The 20,964-nt window shown below is 42.6% G+C and overlaps 1 protein-coding gene across 1 annotated transcript in view; it reads right to left on the bottom strand.

Annotated features, from left to right (window-relative positions):
- The window catches only part of CNTNAP2 (contactin associated protein 2), a 1,020,100-nt gene that overhangs the window by 298,327 nt on the left and 700,809 nt on the right, over window positions 1-20,964 (bottom strand). The window contains exon 12 of the mRNA XM_083468764.1: window positions 7,631-7,750. Within this exon, the coding sequence (XP_083324890.1) occupies window positions 7,631-7,750 (120 nt within the window). The remainder of the gene's footprint in view (window positions 1-7,630; window positions 7,751-20,964) is intronic.

The raw sequence follows: 20,964 nt of genomic DNA, 5'->3' as shown, positions 1-20,964 counted from the left end.
TAGTATCTACGCAGAGACTGGCCTTGTTCAAACATAAGGCTCATCCACACTTCCGTTTGTCCTGTGATTTCTAGGCATGGGTTCAAGAGGGGTGTTTCTTTTGTCCCACCACTTTCCTCAGGAAAACCTGCAGTTTACTGTTGAATTGAAATGAACGTCAACCAGGCTTTCTGCTGAATAGTGCTTGCTCCAGTTCAGCAGTAAACTGCAGGTTTCCCCATGGAAAGCAGTGGATGAAAGAGAAGCCTCTCAGACCCCCGCCTGGGAATCATGGGGCAAATGGAAGAAATCACAGGACAAAGGGCCGTGTGGATGAACCTGAATTTGGGCAGGTTGTTCCTGCTGAAAAATTCATGCCAAGTCTCCAGACAGGGAGAACACTATGCTGAGGAAGGTCCCCTCCACTCTGGCCACACTTGGCCTTGTCAAAGCAAGTTCTCAACAAAGCTATGGTATAACAACAAAACCCATATTGTATTTCATGTCTCAAGCCTTTTCCCCACATACTATACAATGGCCTGAGTGCTTCTATGCCCCTTTGGGGAAAATGGGACCCAGGGGCTTCTAGGAATACAGAACACATCTCCTGGTCACAGGTGTCAAAAAACCATGATCACGGACATCAATGTCAAAGGCACACAAAAGCTCCCCATACTCTGTCATGAGCTGTGTCTGTCTGTGAAACAGAAAACAGGCTTGTCAAGAAAGGTACTTTCAACTGTGCCTTAAGATCCACATTAGCAGTGTGTGTGTGTGTGTGTGTGTGTGTGTGTGTGTGAGAGAGAGAGAGAGAGAGAGAGAGAGAGAGAGAGAGAAGACAGATTGCTTCTCCATTGCTGACTCATTCCTTTGCAAAACCGCATCTGGCAGAGCAAACAGGCAAGAAGTCCTGAATTTTTCATGTGAACAGTAGCAGCACTGTGAACTTGCCCTTCTCTCTCTAGGTAAATTAATTTAAAGAATTAAACATCAGAGCAGAACCATCCCCCGAAGACTGATTGGGAATTCAAGGAAGAAGGCATCGTTCCCTCTTTTGTCTCTTTTTATGGCTCTCATTATAGATCTTGCTAATAAATGAGCATAATGTGCCATTTCAACATGATTTTAAATGTTTCATTTCTTTTAACATTAATCTATTTTGAACTTTTATAGCTCTACAGATAGTAGGAAGAGAAAACACAAGCCAGCAAAAATAATCACCCCCCATCAGAGAGCAGAGCTTTTTGAAAAACGCCTCTCCTCCTCATGTGGAATGGTTTGATTCTCAGCTCTGCTGTCTGTCAACTTGACAAACAGCATCACTAGCAAAAGCAACTGAGTCTTGATGTGACATGCCCAGGAGTCCCTGCGTGAAGCGTTTGTTTCCTAAGGGCAGCAGGGCCTTGAGGAAGGAGAGGGAAGAAAGAAGCTGCTTGTACAACAAGGGGGCAATGCAGAGGCCCAACATAACCACATGGAGACAGGCACATCTTTTCACGCAAAGATGATTTGCACCATTAACATCCACAAACCCCTAAAGTGCAGCCTTTTATGAAAAGGCAGAGGTGGGGGGGGGGATCTTTAGAACCTTGACAACAAAATGGAAAAGTAAACCGCTAAAACAACCTCCACATGTATTCATTAAACACTCCCAGGGCTAAATAATTGTAAAGTCTATAAAAGCGCACATTTCACTTTAGCAAAGTGACCATAAAATGGAAGGGAGAGCATTATGGTGAGCAGTCTTAATGCAGGCACTCCATTTGACCCCTGACTAACGGATAGCAGTTCAGATGAAGGTAGAAGGGACAAATAGCAATAGCAAACATAATTGAAAAATTCAAGCTAATGTCTGTTTGGTTTGTTTGCTGCACATGGGCCCATATGCCTAAACCAAACTGTTGCCCTTTATCAGACAATACAAGCACACAGGATTTGGTTTTTTTTAAAGGTAATTTTCTTATCCATAATCTTAGAGTTCTTCTTAGGGATTTGTGCTCTTGGGGATATATTGAACCTGTTTTGCTTTCTAGTTTAAGCTCTGTGGCAGCAAGGGACCTTGAACCAGCATCCTCCAAGGAGCAAAGAAACTGCCAAGTCATCACAGTTCTCAAGTTTTGTTCAGAACTCTTATATGGGCAGCAGGAGAGGGGAGAAACTCCAAACTTCTGCTCCTCACTACATCGTCTTAAGCCGTACCACCTCAGGAAAGTGTCTGACAACAGTATGGTTGTCATACTCTCCTCAGTGATTTCTCTACTCACCTGAGGCAGCAATGAACCTAGAAGGGAAACCAATTGTGCCTCACACACAGACTTAATTCTAAAAAGTGTAGCACCCCCTCCCTGCAAATTTGCTTTCTTCTCTCTCCTGCCTGTCTGTTCTCTCCCAACAAAACCCGTCTTTCCTATTTGACTCTTTCCTGTTCCCCAGTGGCAGTTCCAAAGGAAAGGAAGCAGCCCAAAATCTACCTAGATATACCTACATATACCACAAAATGACATTTTTGTAATGGGTGTCATATGTTTTTAGACCTTCCACACATATCCCAATTTTAAAATGCAAGGGCCAACTCTTCACGATAAGTGAATACAAAATTATGGGTTACCATAGTCATGGCTCTTTGAGTACCAGCTGTTCTCAGGGCTGTGGCATTTCACATCACTCTTGTGAAATGTTATAGTTTCCTCCTCTCACCATTCTAAAACAGGCTGAATGAGGGAAGATGAGGATACCATATGAGGTCTAAAATAATAGAGGTCTTCATGGCCCAGACTACGTTTAAATATATGTATTTGTGAAGCAGGGCTCCTGTGGGGCATTTCACACAAATACAGCCAAGAGCTGATTCTGATACAGTCAAACCCCGGAACTTGAATGTAATCCATTCCGGAAGACCGTTCAACTTCAGAAATGTTCGAGTTCCAAGGCACAGCTCCCGAATGGTTGCAGTCAAGTAGAAGGCGTGTCGGATGTTCGAGTTCCGAGGAACGTTCAAAAACCGGAACACTTACTTTCAAGATTACTTTCAAGACACGTTTTCAAGATGGAGGGTGAGGGAACAGCTGCAGTCACCTGCGGTTCCTGCGCAATGTTTGCCATCTTGCCAAAGGTTGCAGGCAGCTTTACCTGCAGCAATTGCATGTTGATTGCCCTCTTAAAAGACAAAGTCCAGCAACTGGAGGAACGTGTAGCTACGCTCCAAAGAATTAGAGAGCTGGAGCTCTTCTTGGAAGCAACAGAGCACACCGTCCCCACCAAGGAGGAGACAGGGGACTCCCCTGAGAAGGAGGCTAGTTCACCAACACAGGAGCCAGATATATGGAAAAACGTGACTCAAAGAAGTAGGAGGCCCAGGGTTCACTCTGATTGTTTAGAAATACACAATCGCTTTGAGGTCCTCTCCCCTAGCATGGAAGACGAAGAGCAGACTCCATTTGAGGATCTCTCCCTCATTACAGTCGATCAGGTATATGAAGACAAGCAGCAAAGTCAGTCCTCAGGGAATGTGCAGGCGACCTTGGAATGGACAGCTCATGGAAGAACCCCGACCAAACCTAAGAGGAGGCGTGTAGTGGTGATAGGGGATTCCCTACTGAGGGGAACAGAAGCAGTGATCTGTGGGCCTGACAAGATGTCTTGGGAAGTGTGCTGTCTCCCCGGGGCTAAGATCCAAGATGTAACTGAACGACTGCAAGGAATCATAAAACCCACTGACAAATACCCCTTCCTCTTGGTTCATGTGGGAACCAATGACACTGCAAGCAATAGCCTCCAGAAGATCAAAAGAGACTACGAGGCTCTCGGCAGGAAATTGAAGCAACTAAATGCACAAATTGTCATCTCATCTGTCCTCCCAGTTGAACGACGTGGCCCAGGGAGAGAGGGAAAAATAGTGGAAGTGAACAGCTGGCTTCGCAAATGGTGTAAACAGGAACGGTTTGGATTCTTAGATCACGGACTGCAGTTTCTTGAAGATGGACTTCTGGCAAGCGATGGGCTGCACCTTACAACAGTTGGGAGGAATGTTTTTGCCAAAAATCTCAGAAACCTCATCAGGAGGGCTTTAAACTGACTAATGTGGGGGAGGGAGACAGTGCTCCTGAAGGTAGGAGTCTATCAATTGATGAAGATGATCATCCAAATGTCATAGACCAAATGGAGCAAACAGCACGCAGACCTAGCGGTGGGAGGAAAAAATCCTTAAATAAGAGACGCGGGGGAATGATTAATGGACTTCAATGTCTGTACACTAATGCGCAAAGCATGGGAAATAAACAAGATGAGCTTGAGCTCTTGGTATAGCAAACTAAATATGACATAATAGGCATCACTGAAACCTGGTGGGATAAGTCCCACGATTGGAATGTAATAATGGAGGGATACAATCTATTTCAGAGAAACAGACCAGACAAGAAAGGAGGAGGAGTGGCGTTATATGTCAGGGATGTGTATACCTGTGAAGAGATCCAAGATTTAGAACCTCAAAGCCAAAGTGAGAGCATTTGGGTCAAAATTAAGGGAGAGAAGAATAACAGAGACCTCATTGTGGGAGTTTACTATAGATCCCCAAGCCAAACGGAGGACATAGATGATGCCTTCCTGGAACAGATGGCCAAGCATGCAAAAGGAAGGGAGATAGTAGTAATGGGGGACTTCAATTACCCGGATATTTGTTGGATGTCAAACTCAGCCAAGAGCATAAGGTCAAACAGATTCCTCACTGGCCTTGCAGACTTCATAAAACTTAGGGAAGTGCTGGGTGAGATCCCATGGACAGTAATACTAAAAGGAAAGGGAGTTCATGATGGCTGGGAGTTTGTTAAGAGGGAGATAGTAAAAGCACAACGTCAGGCAATACCAGTGAGACGGAAACATGGAAGGTGCCTAAAGAAACCAGGGTGGCTATCTAAAGAACTTTTAACTGAGTTAAGATTTAAAAAGGATGTGTACAAAAAATGGAAAAGGGGGGAAACCACCAAAGAGGAATTCAAACAAATAGCCAGCACGTGTAGACACAAAGTCAGAAAAGCTAAAGCACAGAATGAACTCAGGCTTGCTAGAGAGGTTAAAAGCAACAAAAAAGGCTTTTATGGGTATGTTCGTAGCAAAAGGAAGAACAAAGAAACAGTGGGGTCACTCAGAGGAGAAGATGGTGAAATGCAAACAGGGGACACAGAAAGGGCTGAACTCCTCAATGCCTTCTTTGCCTCAGTCTTCTCCAATAAAGAAAACAAGGCCCGACCTGAAGAATTTGGAGCAAATGATTCAGCAAAGGAAACACAGCCCAGAATAACTAAGGAGATAGTACAAGAATACTTGGCTAGTTTAGATGTAATCAAGTCTCTAGGGCCAGATGAACTGCATCCAAGAGTATTAAAAGAACTGGCAGATGTGATCTCAGAACCACTGGCAGTCATCTTTGAGAATTCCTGGAGAACAGGCGAAGTCCCGGCAGACTGGAGGAGGGCAAATGTTGTCCTATTTTCAAAAAGGGGAAAAGAGAGGACCCAAATAATTACCGCCCAGTCAGTCTGACATCAATACCAGGGAAGATTCTGGAGCAGATCATTAAGCAAACAGTCTGTGAGCACCTAGAAAGGAATGCTGTGATCACCAATAGTCAGCATGGATTTCTGAAAAATAAGTCATGTCAGACTAACCTGATGTCATTTTTTGACAGAATTACAAGCCTGGTAGATGAAGGGAACGCAGTGGATGTAGCCTACCTTGATTTCAGCAAGGCATTTGACAAGGTGCCCCATGATATTCTTGTAAAGAAGCTGGTAAAATGCAGTCTTGACTATGCTACCACTCAGTGGATTTGTAACTGGCTGACTGACCAAACCCAAAGGGTGCTCATCAATGGTTCCTCTTCATCCTGGAGAAGAGTGACTAGTGGGGTACCACAGGGTTCTGTCTTGGGCCCGGTCTTATTCAACATCTTTATCAACGACTTGGATGATGGACTCAAGGGCATCCTGATCAAATTTGCAGATGACACCAAACTGGGAGGGGTGGCTAACACCCCAGAGGACAGGATCACACTTCAAAACGACCTTGACAGATTAGAGAACTGGGCCAAAACAAACAAGATTAACTTTAACGGGGAGAAATGTAAAGTATTGCACTTGGGTAAAAAAAAGGAGAGGCACAAATACAAGATGGGGGACCCCTGGCTTGAGAGCAGTACATGTGAAAAGGATCTAGGAGTCTTGGTTGACCACAAACTTGACATGAGCCAACAGTGTGACGCAGCAGCTAAAAAAGCCAATGCAATTCTGGGCTGCATCAATAGGAGTATAGCATCTAGATCAAGGGAAGTAATAGTGCCACTGTATTCTGCTCTGGTCAGACCTCACTTGGAGTACTGTGTCCAGTTCTGGGCACCACAGTTCAAGAAGGACACTGACAAACTGGAACGTGTCCAGAGGAGGGCAACCAAAATGGTCAAAGGCCTGGAAACGATGCCTTATGAGGAACGGCTAAGGGAGCTGGGCATGTTTAGCCAGGAGAAGAGGAGGTTAAGGGGTGATATGATAGCCATGTTCAAATATATAAAAGGATGTCATATAGAGGAGGGAGAAAGGTTGTTTTCTGCTGCTCCAGAGAAGCGGACATGGAGCAATGGATCCAAACTACAAGAAAGAAGATTCCACCTAAACATTAGGAAGAACTTCCTGACAGTAAGAGCTGTTCAACAGTGGAATTTGCTGCCAAGGAGTGTGGTGGAGTCTCCTTCTTTGGAGGTCTTTAAGCAGAGGCTTGACAACCATATGTCAGGAGTGCTCTGATGGTGTTTCCTGCTTGGCAGGGGGTTGGACTCAATGGCCCTTGTGGTCTCTTCCAACTCTATGATTCTATGATTCTACTTCCGGGTTTTTGGCGTTCGGCAACTGAAATGTTTGGTAATGGAGCCGTTTGAGTTCTGAGGTTTGACTGTATCACAACATCAAAAAGTGATATAAAGACGGTCCTAGACAAAGGGGAGGGGGGGACATAATATCATCTAGAATGTAAAATAAATCACACATACGACTCCTGCTTTACTGTATATGTGTGAAACCTTCCATGATGCTTTGGGTTGAGCAAGGAGTTGGGATGAAGAAAGGAAGACATTTAGACTTGTCCCTATATTGACTGCTCAGTTTCTGTGTGGCCGTAGATATGCCATCATCAGTAAATAGATCCTCATCAGAAAAATGGGTATATTAAACAGTGAGTTCATGTGGTTGTCTTGAGGTTCAATATAAAAGAGAGGGAGGATGAGAACAGGGTACTGAGGTACTAGAAAGCTTTGCTCTGACTCCCCCCCCCCCCCCAGCTACCAACTTGTGGGCCACAGATGAGATTCTGCTATGGGAGAAGTGGAAGGAAGCAGCAGTTGGTTCTAGCAGGCCAACATGGAAGGCTTGCTGTTTCCCTCTCAGCAGGTACTTTGGTTGGCTTATTACAATTCTCTTCTTCTAGGAATCCCTTGGCAACATAAGTGGGGTCATTCCATTTCAGCTTCAGAACAACCATGAGAAGTTAGGCTGAGAGAGGCAGGGAATGACTGCTATGTTGTGATTCAAATCTAGTAGTCCAATACAACATGGTTTCTCTATAAATAAAGGGAAGGATCAAGGCTATGTGCACACAGTGTAGTTACCTGTCATATTGCAGTGCACTTTCAAGGGTCCCAATGCGCCGCTGCCATCTGGATCTATCCAGTAGAAGCCTGTTGGTTTGCCCAAGTGTTTATATGCTTCACAAGAGAGTTCATAATTAGCTGAAACAAACAAAAAATAATGCTAAGTAAATCAATTGCCCTGAGATCCAGAAACATTGCATTCTTGGGAAAAGTCATAATATTGTAGTAATTGCAAAAGAATTGTAAAACCATTTATATACTGTAAAGAATTTAGTAAGTTAGTGGAAGTGTTTGTCATATGCTATTTATCATATGCCAGAGGAAACAAGATTTCTAAAAGATTTAACTCTATAAAATTGGCAAAATTTCAAGATTGCAATATGTAAAGGTAAAGGGACCCCTGACCATTAGGTCCAGTCGTGGCCGACTCTGGGGTTGCGGCGCTCATCTCGCTTTACTGGCCAAGGGTCATGTGGCCAGCATGACTAAGCCGCTTCTGGAAAACCAGAGCAGCGCACGGAAACTCTGTTTCCCTTCCCGCCGGAGCGGTACCTATTTATCTACTTGCACTTTGACATGCTTTTGAACTGGTAGGTTGGCAGGAGCTGGGACCGAGCAACGGAAGCTCACCCCGTCGCAGGGATTCGAACTGCCGACCTTCCGATCAACATGTCCTAGGCCTGTGGTTTAGACCACAGCGCCACCCATGTCCCATTGCAATATGTAGATCATTGCTATTTAAGAAAAATAAAAACTGATAAAAGGGAAACTTAAAACAGTATTAAAATGGAGTATGATAAAGCGCCAAACTGTGATTTGACATTTTTTATTGTTGTTTTTGTTTTGACCATCAGGGTCATATCAACCACAGAAAGTAATAATAATGCTAATAATATACACTGGTACAATATGGAAGAACAGAGTTGATCAAAATATGTATTTACATTAAAATATACCAAAATACTACTACTAATATGCTATATACAGAAGGTTAAAAACCCAATATAGATATATTACAAATGGTTAAGAGAATTAATTCATTTAAAAGAATAGTAGTAATAATAATTTTATTATTTGTAGCCCATCCATCTGACTGGGTTGCACAGCACCTCTGTGATTTGGCAAACTTAGAGGCTTGTCCGCGAGAAGATCTGTGATGGTGCACAGCTTCCCCGAAAGACAGCTGGCCACCACAACTTCCTTAGTGCCGCACAGTCCCAAGGGTCAGTTTTAGGAGAATGCCCTCTTGCACAAACTCCACAGGCCTAGCCTGCATCCTATCCAACGGTATGTCCTTAGCAGACAAGTAAAGCAGTGGGATTTCTTTAAAAATGTAATTGCGGTATACAAATCCTTTAGTAAAAGAAATGTTAGGGTTAGAAAGTGTTTGTTGAAGGAAGCAGAGTTGAAAACCTCTGCTCTAGATTTCATTTGTTCAAAATGCTTGCAAACTACCACTTTGCTTTATCTCAGACCTCTCACAAAGGTCATCGGCGCTTGAGTTAGTTCTGTGTGGCAAAGCTTGCCAGATCACAACCTATAAAATCCAGCTGCCTTATGTGCCAGCCATGGCTTTGGCCACTCCACTCCTTTCCCTGCTCTTGTCCCTGCCCAAATACTGCCAACCTGTTTGGCAATAGTTGTCTGAATATGGGGGAATTTTCATTGTCACACCGGCCACATGCACATCCAGTTGTGAAACATTAGATATCTAGCAAAATTTGGCAGACCTTACATTTCCCCACAAGGTTGGCAGGTCAGTGAAAAACAGAAAAGGAGCTCCCTCTTTCTTGGAATCCAAATGTCCTGCAAGAAGTCATTGTGCTGCTATTCTCCAGGATCTTCTGTGAATAGAGCCCATGCACAACAGAAGGAGACAAAAAGGCTCAACAAGATATCCTAGATCTGTAGGACAACCTTCTTTGCACAGTAATATACTGGAAGACCAGCCCAAGAAGACCAGAAAGCTTGCTTGTATACAAAACACCCTGAGCTCCCTTCACAGCCTGCAGGGCCTTCCAGATGGGCTGCTTAATTGAGTAGCCATCAGGATTTGTTTGAGGGAAGGCTAGATGGCACTGCTTCAAAGCAAGTGCTCTCCCACAGTTCCCGACACATTTCCCCATCACTTTCCTTGCTGCAAAAGGCAGCAATAGACTTGAAGTGCATTAAACTGTAATTCTCAGGATTCGGGGGGGGGGGGAATAAATTTTGCATGAAAATGATGTAAGTATACTATAGTGTAGTTAAATCCACATAGATGAAGTGATAAAAAATTAACTTTTAACCTGCCAGTCCACACACTAAAATATTTATAACAAAATTGGATTGAATATAATTCTTATTTCAAATAGGTAATAAAAATACAAAAATTAATTTATTTTAAAATAAAAAAACAGTAATATATACTGAACAAGAGGCTTGCTGATATACAGACCATAACATTATGTTGGGAGCTAATACCTGCCAGTAATTCAGTTTTTCATAGACACACAAAGAATGCTTTGGCTGCAAGGGTATAAGTGCCTATCAAAATGGCAAACTTCAGACCTTTTAACCCAACCTCTGTGATCTTCCCTTTTGATCTCAGTAAACTGTAGTCTAAAAGGTCATAATTTTTTTGCTTCCAAAATTAGTTAATCTAAAAGAGTACACAATATCAAACAGTAACATCCTAACAACAATAGAAACAGATGTACAAATGTAGGATGGGGGACACCTGGCTGACCAGTAGGACATGCGGAAAGGATCTAGGGGTTGTGGTGGACCACAAGCTTAACATGAGTCAACAGTGTGATGCAGCAGCAAAAAAAGCTAATGCTATTCTAGGTTGCATCAGCAGAAGTATAGTGTCCAAGTGAAGTAACAGTACCATTGTGGTACTGTTGTGGTAACATTGTGTCTTGGTCAGGCCACACCTGGAATACTGTGTCCAGTTCTGGGCACCACAATTTAAGCAGGATATTGACCAGCTGGAAAGTGTGCAGACGAGGGCAACAAAGATGACCAAGGGTCTGGAAACCAGGCCTTATGAGGAACGGTTGAAGGAGCTGGGTGTGTTTAGCCTGGATAAGAGAAGACCGAGAGGAGGAATGACAGCTCTCTTCAATTATCTGAAGGGCTGTCACATGGAAGATGGAACAAGCTTGCTTTCTCCTGCTCTGGAGGGTAGGACTCAAACCAATAGCTTCAAGTTAAAAGAAAACAGAATTCGAATAAACATCAGGAAGAACTTTCTGACAGTAAGAGCTGTTCAACGGTGGAATGGTTTGATTTGACAGTTGGTGGACTCTTCTTCTTGGGAGGAATTTAAGCAGAGATTGGATGGTCGTCTTTCATGGCTGCTTTAGCTGGATTCCAGCATGGCAGGGGTGGACCAGATGCCCCTTGGGGTCCCTTCCAACACCACAATTCTATGATTCTAATAATGAAGTCCCAATATAATTTACAGCTGGCAATTGCCAGCATTTTAAAACAAGATACCCAGAGATTTACCAACTGCCTGCTGCAAAATTATTTTAAACCAGAATAACACAAGTCTTTAAAAATTCCTGCATTTTATTAGCACCTGAATATTAACCTCCTTTGTTCATTGTCACATAATACATTACTTAAAAGCTGTGATTTTGGACCTCATTAAATTGCATGAGTCCCTTGGATCACCCAATTCTTTTCTAACAAAAGTACAAATCTTTTTCCAACATAGTATCATGTGCTCAGGAATTATGATGTACCATGAACGCTCTCTGATTAAAAAAGCATACCAACAGCCGGTGTACAATGCAGCTAATTGTAAGCCTTTATTTCGTTAATGGCGTCTAATCTTGCAGGAGGAGTTGCTCCTCTGCAAACAACTGACAGCTGCCTCCTATGGTCTTTATGAGCTCACCTGGCTCTGTTCCATGCCCCATTTACCTTTGGACAGAATGCTGTTTAAAGTGATGAAACCCACTTTCTGATGCCCAGGTTACCCCAACCACACCATATTTCAACCAAACTTTGCCCTTGAGCCCCCCCCACCTCACCACTCTCTTGATGCTCTTGCTTCTCTCTAAACTTCCACTTAAATTCTCTGTCTTCAATTAATTTGCTTGTCAAACCACCTGACTTCCTCACTTCCGTAACCCATGGTTCCTTCTAATGGCATTAACTCTCCAATAAACTTTCCAATGGATGAACCTTTTCCCATAGGTCCTCATCCCTACTTGTCAGTATCTGCAATGCAAGAGGTTGCCCTAGAAGAACCCAGGGTCCCTTCCAACTCTACAGTTGTATGATTCTATCTTTGTGTGTCTGCCTCTCTTATCCTTGAATTTTGGGAGGTTGGGTTGGAAGTAATTACCCCTAAGAAAGCTAGTCCCACCCTCTCCATATTTCCCCCCTCTATGGTTCCAATAAGCACCCAAATTTCATGCCTGAAGATCCTTCCTAATCTGGCTGAACCAGAGCTGAGTCATCCTCCTTTAAATACCCCAACCAACCCCAATTTTGCGCATTTCAGAGGTTTGGTACTCCAACTCCTATCAGCCCCAACCAGCATAGTCAATGGTCAGGGATGATGGAAGCTCGAGTCCAAAACTCTTGGAGGATACCAAGCTGAAGAAGGTTTATATACCTTCACCTGGGCTCCTTTGGGAGGAAGGGTTGCATATAAATTAACAACAACAACTACCATGTCTAGTCACTCCAGCCATGGGATTGTGATTGGGAACAGTGGCTAAACAGGGGTGGAGCTGCTGACTCCATACTATTATGTACCTCAAAAAAGGAATAGGAGTACATTGGAGGTCAAAAGGCATCAACAAAAAGGAGGACATCTGTTTTCTAGCCTGTGTTTAGCTTGCTTCTAAGCTAGTTTCTTGTTTTGAAATTTTTGAATCATGTCAAAAGGCTCTCCTTTCTACTTTGCACTAGGAAGAACTCATAAAACATCCCCATTACCAGTGCAATATTCAGCATGTCCTGTGATAAAACACTTCAAATTAAAAGGCAAGCATGATAGAAAGAAAGAAAGAAAGAAAGAAAGAAAGAAAGAAAGAAAGAAAGAAAGAAAGAAAGAAAGAAAGACATATGCCAAAGCGCCATTGAAATGACTTTGGGCTGAATCATATTGTTGAGAAACAAGACAATTACTATTGTGGTGATAAAGACAAGGAAAGAGGAGCCTGTCATTAGAATGATAAAGATGAATGTGTCTTTGACATGGCAGATGGTAAAGAGGATGATTGACACGTGGAGGTGAAATTATAATTGAGTTACTACAAACTATTTCAACTGGCAGCTCAGCTCAGCCTGAATGCAAAAGCAAAGCAGTGCCAACACAGAGGGCTGCTTTGATTTCAAGTCAATTTCAGGAGTGGAGTTGCTTTTTAACTTGTGCTACAAGAAAAATATGATGATGGTGATAAAGAATAGTTCTAAAATGTCCCCCCAATCATTAGAGTCCTAAGTTAGAAAACACATTGTAAGAATGGACATTTATATGTCTAGGGATACATAAAGAAGTCTCTACTCAGGTCTGTTCTAGTTATCGAAAAAGTCCAAACAACTTGCTCAAGCATTTATCTGCAGTTGAACTAGGGCCTAAAGTAGGAAGATTCTAGAATTAAATCGTTTGTTCACATCTGCTGCTCTTCGGAGTCAGAAAGACGGAAATATAAGGATCTCTGTGCGTTACACTTGTGGAAGGGTTTTCTTGCAGTTATCAGAGAGAACACCCCCCCCCCCACCACATGGCTTCTTCACCCCAGCCTCTGTGCACTGAGCAAAGATCCCCGCACAGGGGGAGCCTATGTGCCCAGGCACCCCTGGGAGCTAAAGCTCAGGCATGTGGTTCCAGTCATGGGGAAGTAGAGGGCAGAGGCTTTTCTCTGTAAGGTGTTCACACCCCGTGCATGAACGTCAGGTGGAGGTGCATGGCAAGGAAGTAGCCCTGTTCCCTGGTAGATCTCTGAAGGGGATGTGTGAAACCAGACTGGTCTTAAATGAGTCTGGCTTCAGAGTTTGCCGAAGGCAGTGAAACACAGCTGGAGTTGAGCCTGAGACTTCGAAGTCAGCACAGTCAGCCTTCTGGAACAGCAGTCCACACAAGGACATCCAAAGTAAGAAGAGAAGACTTGCCTCTCCCAAGCGACACACACATAGCCTTTCCTGAAGCAATCCTAGTCATGGTTGTCTCACTGTTTGCGGCTTCTCCCCTGCCTCTGCCACCCCCCCACTTCATGACGATGGTGGCAGCAGCAGTGGCAGCCCCTCTCCCTCGGCTTCTTGGGGTTTGTGTGGGTGCTGTGCTTTTTGCTGCTACAGCTTTAGTGATGACAGACTGTATTGTCTTGGCTTTACATTTTCCTTTTGCTACCAGGTCCTCCAGCTCCCTCCTGCCTGCCTTGGGGGCAGCCCTGCTGGGAGGGCAGGAAATGGCAAGGTTGCCCAGGAAGCTGAGCTGCTGGCTCTGGCTCCTTGGGCCCTTTGCCTGGGGCTTTGCAAAGAAGATCCTATTTTCACATGTGAAATGTTGGATGCTATGGGAATCGAAATAAACAGCTTCATTTTTGGGTGTATTTTAGAAGTGCTGGAGGTTCCCACTGAGTTCACAAGAAGTAAGAAGCAGCTCCAGTGGTTGGTTTTTTTTTTCCTGGAGGGGGGTGCAGACAGTGTTTCAAGTGCATTTTACTATGAAGTATAAAGCCAGCACTCTGGGGGCTCTTTAATAGCCCTCATGCATGGTTTCCATTACATTTTCTCACTTTACAAATAAAAGAAGGAATTTTGTTTTCAAAATAACAGCCCTGCGAGCTCCGTGCATGTCCTAAAGGCAAAAATAAGCAGTTAAGCATTAAACTAACGTCAATAATGACTCCTCTGTTGTCACTTAAGCAAACCTAACAGAGGGTGAAAGAAACACAAAGAAACAGCTGGATTTTGTTACAACAAAAGAAAAATATTTTTTAAAAAATCCAATGTTCAGGCAGTACAGAATGAGAATTAAAAATGTTTTTGTTGGTAAACTGAAGAGAGAGAATCCTAACAATAAACTGGAAAGCTGCATTCAGTCCTTTACAGAGAGCAGGAGAAAGGGAGCGTGATCACTGGTTGCTTTTTGATCTCTCTGCTACGTTTCACCCAATCGACTCTGGTCTTCCTCCTAGGCAAGGTCTGTGTAATGGAAACCAGGGGTGCTTGTGTTACCACGGATCCAGTCCTACCCATGGGACCAAGTCCAGAGATGTACTGGGAGAGTGCTTTTTGGCCTCCTGGCAGAGTACTGCAGAGCACTATTTTATCCTCAATGCTATTTAATATTTGTATGAAGCCCAGGGCCGGCTAAACCATTATGGAAAGGGGAGGTGACCCCCTCAGGCGCCAGGATGCAGATCTCCATTACCGCTCCTGATGTAGGGAGGTGGTGGCACCATTCTGTGGTTCACCTCAGGTGCCAAAATGTCTTGGGCCAGCCCAGATGAAGCCACTGGCAGCAGTCATTAGGAATAACTGGAAAGAGAACTGGTGGGGAAGCTATTCGTATTTGTTTTGCAATATGTTAATTAATTCAAATATAGGCACAGTGGAATGGACTCCCCAGGGAAAGTGGTGGGCTCTCCTTGCTTGGAGGTTTTGAAGCAGAGGCCAAATGGCAGCTGCCATGGATGGTCTAGCTGAGATTCCTGCATCGCGGTGGGTGGACTAGATGACCCACAGGGTCATTTTCATCTCTGCAATGATATGATTCTATGTTCCTGAAAAGGGAGGGATTTTAACAGACACTTATCTAGTTACCCATGACATATTAGAATTACTCCAAGGCAGGAAAACTTTGCCAAAGTGTGGGGGGGACAAAATATACAAAATAGCATTTAAAAAATACAAAATAATCATACAATTGAGTAGGTCTAGCTCACAATAAAAAGTTCTTCAAGGGACTGAAAATAAGAAGTGAGGAGAAGAAACTTATTGGTGGCAGGCAGTGTAGTTTGAAAAGATTCCAGACTTATTTCCCAAGGTAATAAAGAGACACCACCTTTTCTGGTGTTTCCCTCCCTAAATTTAGGGATTAAAAGACTGGTTAACAGGCCAACAATGCTATCATTCAATTAACTTGCAAATGAAAGTAACAGGGTTTTGCAAACACTGGATAATATATTTTCCTACTGAATGTTGAAATGGGATTATTCTATGTACCATGGGAGATCCCCCATCAAAGGTTTAAGGCAAAAATGCTCATTATGTAGCCCCTTATTTGTGCCTACCTATTTGCATTACTTCTCATGCTGAACACACAGAATTACAAATCTTCTTGAAAATATGCTATTTCTTAGAGTTGCGACTGAATTTTAATATAAGTGTCCAAATACTATTTTTTGCAGCTAAGCAGTTATTTTAAAACAGTGAAGTAAGCAATAAACTTAGAGTGAGTGTTATTTAATGGAAAAGATTAAAAGAGAGCTAATTAATTTTCAGATTTTACATGCAAAGTCAGTCTCAGGCAGTGATTAATCCCCAATAAGGATTTTGCTCCCTATATAAAGAATCTCAAAAGTCTCTCCTACTAATTATATGTTCTTTTTGATGTTGTGCCCTGGAAATACTTGTAGGTTGTTTTTTTTAAATATATATAAAGAAGTACTACACTGGCAATATTAAAGTTCCACCAATAATTTTGAATATATACCTTTTAACAGACCCTCTGGTATCCATTTATCCAGAATACTAGCTTCAAAAGCCTGTGAAATACCATAAGCTGCGAGGAAGGACTTCAGCACTTGCTTCTCCAATTCCTCTTTTTTTGCCCCCAATTCAACGTCCCCCCTCCCCAATCCTCCGCTCTAGTCCTACCCTCGCATTCCCAATGAAGACCAATAACCCTGGCAGAGCTATTAGTGACTCACAGCAAATGGGATGCTTGACCTGTACAGACCATGACGCAGAATGCTTACCTTACTCTATATTGGCTGCATGACAAAGCTAATGCTTAAGACACAGCCTACTATAATCAGTGCTTCTTTCTGGGGGTACACAGGGGTATGCACACCCCTAAACGTGAATCTTTGTACTTTTGTCCATTTTCCCTGATTTGAACTATACAATGGTGATTTCCTTGAGTCAAAATGAGAGTACCCCCTAAACATTTTTTTAGAAAAAAGCACTGACTATAATAATAGACTCAGAGAAGTGCAACTCCTGTTTCCTACAGTTAAACACACACACACTGGCATGAGTAGTTTTTAAAATCTGATTTTAGGGGACAGCTGAAATTTGGAGGAGCATCCACCTGAGGATTCACCCCATTAACTGTTCTACCAAATAGTGTTGTTATAACGATCTCTGGCAGGCAAGCAGCCTGATAAGCAGCAATGATTCTCTGTTAGTTCTTAAGCAAGTTTATTTACAAAAAACCCACACATCCAGAGCACGTCTTCCCACCTGCTCCCATTGACAGTAGTTGAGCAGTCTGAATCATCGTTCCTCCCCCAAGAGGGAGAACACCAAAATCCCGCCTTTCTTCTCCTTCCCTTCCATTGTACTCTGAGCTTCTCAGTCTCCTAGTACGGGGACTGAATGGCTTGCCTGCCTCCTCCCCGCTCCCAGAAGACCCAGTCTCAGACTCTGGCTTATCTTCTGGCTGCCTGGCAACGCTCTGGCCACCTTCCAACTCTTCCTCTCCTTGGGAGCTAACACCGTCTTCCCTGGGAAGGAGGGGAGCCAGGCTGCCCTTTCTAGACTCTGACAGCCAGCTCTCATCTGCAGAGTCGGCCCCTTGCTCGCTTAGCTCAATTGCTGAGGCCAACTCTTCCGCTGCGCTCTGGGGGCCACATTCCTGACAGTTGTTACTAACTAAATTCTTTTAACTCCACAAAGAGGTCCATTATAAGGTTGTTTGATGTATCATAGTATTTTAATATTATTTTGGAAGCCACCCAGAGTGGCTGGGGAAACCCAGCCAGATGGGCGGGGTATAAATAAATTATTATTATTATTATTATTATTATTATTATTATTATTATTATTATCCAGATGCAGAGGTCTGTCAGCTGTGGTGGAGGTTGTGCAGGAGGATTGTCTTTAAACATTGGTTAGATTTTGGTAAAGGTTGCGGACTGGTTACAATATCACCAGTTACATGATATGTTTAAGACAGATTTTTTAAAAATGGGGTTTTGGACCAAAGCTCACAATTTGAAAGAGAACTATTACAAAACAAGGATAAACTTCTGTCTAGAATGTGCAACCTTCTATCAGAATGGGAAACAAAAGACGAGCTAGTTAAAGCTTCAGTGACACACTGGGCAATAGATACAGGGCACAATATAGATTTAAACCTCTGGAAGAAACTCTGGAAAAATGATTTGATATTTACTGCATGTTATTCACTGAAATAGAATCATCTGAAAATGATTCATAGATGGTATCTAACTCCAAGTAGGTTGGCTAAGATGTCTAAAGTAGAATCAGACACATGTTGGAAATGTAAAGAAATCGAAGGGACCTTTTTTTGTATGTGGTGGACATGTAGAAAGGTAAAAGAATATTGGGATATGATTTACAATGAGTTAAAAAAAAGTTTCGAACCACCTTCCCAAAAAGACCAGAGTCCTTCTTATTGGGAATAACCCAGACAGAAATTTCCAGGTGTCAGAAAAGCCTGTTTATGTATGCAACAACAGCAGCCCTTGTTTCGTTAGCCCCAAAATGGAAAGTGAGTGAGGTCCCAGATAAAGAGGACTGGCAACTTAAGAAGTGAGAATATGCAGCACTTGCAGGTTTAACACATAGAACAAGAGAGCAAGAAGAACGTATATGTAAAGAAGAGTGGAAATTATTGAATATATGGAAAATAATTGTACAAAGCTGAAAATGCTGGCAGCATTAAGATAAATTCAGCAATGTAAATAATGTCTGAATGGAGTAAAAATGGAAAATTGACATGAATGGTTACAGTAAAATATGCAGGAATGGAAGATATGCCAAATGAACCATGGAAGGAGAAGAAGGGAAGTCACTGGATAGTTAAATGTTGGTAAAATGTTTACCTTGATTGTAAAATAGAAAATTTAATACAAATTATTACATTAAAAAAAGATTTTGGTAAAGGTTGTCTGTTGCTGATCACTTCTGCAGCTCCCTCCTCTGACCTTTCTCACAGAACGCTCACGGAAAGTATTATAGGATTGCCACCCACACATTCACACCCTCCGGGTCTCCTACTACGCTAGTCCAATATCAAATTATGGCCATGCTACAAATGATTCATTATGGATGAATCTGACAGAGTGTTGGGTTATCTTTAAATACTCATTGAAAAACTGCCTTGTGTGTTATCATTACATTGTTCCCAAAGTCCTCTTGTAATAAAATGGAAATCCACAGCTAGGTCAGAACAGAATTTCACACTTACTAACTCTGCCCTAATAGCACTGATTAGAGAAGCTTCCCTTTTTGTCAACTTAATTATTGCAACTGTGCATTTACACTTCATTTTGCACTTTAAAATTTTCATTAAAATAATCTTAAAGGAACCATAACTATTAGCATTCACCCCCAAAGTAAGGTATCATTTGAACTGAAAAACTCTTTTGGTTCCCCCGTAGCCTCCTCCTGACTTGACTGCTGCCTGCAATTTAGCAACACCCTGAGACCAAAAATGTGCTTAGAAAACACTAGTATTAATGTGAGCCATATTTGTGGTCACCAGTGTTGGTGTAAGCTTTTCATTGGCTGGTTTTTGGAGTACATAAAGGTGATACACCAATAGCACCACTTGGTGAAATGCTGTCTATTTATGCATTTATACAATAAATAGCAAAAATAACTAATAACCACAACAATACTATTTTCCTGTTCAGTGGTTGTTTATAAATGAGAGCTAACTAAAGTGGATTGACATTTCTGCAGAAGCAGCAAGTAGCACATTAAAGAAAGATAATTGAAAAGGCCCATTAATTTTCAAGTAAGACAAACTCTTCTTGCAACGTGAGGATGACCAATTCATGCCTTTCAAGCTTTGGTCCCCTCCCAGCGCCAAGTGAAAATGGTTGTGACCAGGCTGTAAAACTTGATTTTCCAAGAGAAGGCATCCGATTCATATTGTGGACGCAACAACCTTATGGGAAGCATGTAGAATTGTTTCAAATAAGTGTTGTGGTCAAAATAATCAGAGAGATAATATCACAGGCTTCCAAACACAGTTGCTAGGTAGAGATCTTTTATCTTTAAGTCCAGCCAGGGAGGGAGGAAGGGAGAGTCAGAAAGCAAACTGCAGTCAGGGCATAGGAAGGGGGGTGCAGGGGATGCTGTCCGCCTGGGGTGTCTTCCCTGGGGGGACGGGACAAAATGGCACACCGCAGGGGGCGGCACTTACCGCGGGGCCTGGCCTGCAGTGCGCCTGAGCCATGCATGTCTCCTGGTTGTGACGCAGTGGCTCAGGGCCCCCAGTGCCCAAAATGGCAGCGTGTGGCTGGCATGCATACTTGTGGTATGATAAGGTAAAAGTACATAAAGTGTTTAAAAATCATATTGTTAGAAAAGCATTGTTTAATGTTTGGATAAGATATAAGGATTTGTTAGAAAAGAAAACCCCAAGATGGTTGTCACCAATGGAAGCGAAGGCACAGAAAAAACTCAACACCCCCCCCCCCCAAAATGGCTGAAATATTGGGAAATTCTGGAACAAGATGGAGACAGAATAAAATTGCAGAGCTTTGAAAAATTGAAAAACAAAGTGCAAGATTGGCTCCATTATTACCAAATAATGGAGGCATACAAATTGGACAAAAAAGTTGGTTTCCAGGTGGAAAAATCAAAATTGGAAACAGAATTGTTAGACCCAAAAACCAAGAATTTGTCAAGAATGTATAACTTGCTGTTGAAATGGAACACTCAGGATGAAATGGTGAAATGTGCTATGATTAAATGGGCACAAGATGTTGGACATAACATAATGATGGCTGACTGGGAACAGTTATGGACCACAGGTATGAAATTTACGGCATGTAATGCCCTAAGAGAAAATTTAATGAAAATGATTTATAGGTGTTACATGACACCAGTTAAGCTTGAAAAAAATTACCATTTGCCCGATAATAAATGTTGGAAATGTAATGAGACTGAAGGTACATTCTTTCACCTTTGGTGGACATGCCCAAGGATTAAGACATTCTGGGAGATGATTTATAATGAAATGAAAAAGGTATTTAAATATACCTTCCTGAAGAAACCAGAGGCCTTTCTCCTGGGCATGGCCAGCCAATTGGTGCTAAAGAAGGATAGAACTTTTTTTATGTATGCAACAAGAGCAGCAAGAATACTCATCGCGAAGTATTGGAAGACACAAGATTTACCCACCAGGGAAGAATGGC

This window comes from Podarcis liolepis (assembly GCF_965112155.1).
Source record: "Podarcis liolepis genome assembly, chromosome: 12".
NCBI classification, from domain to species: domain Eukaryota; kingdom Metazoa; phylum Chordata; class Lepidosauria; order Squamata; family Lacertidae; genus Podarcis; species Podarcis liolepis.
Note: the sequence above shows the minus strand (reverse complement) of the source record. Positions and strands in the feature narration are given on the sequence as shown.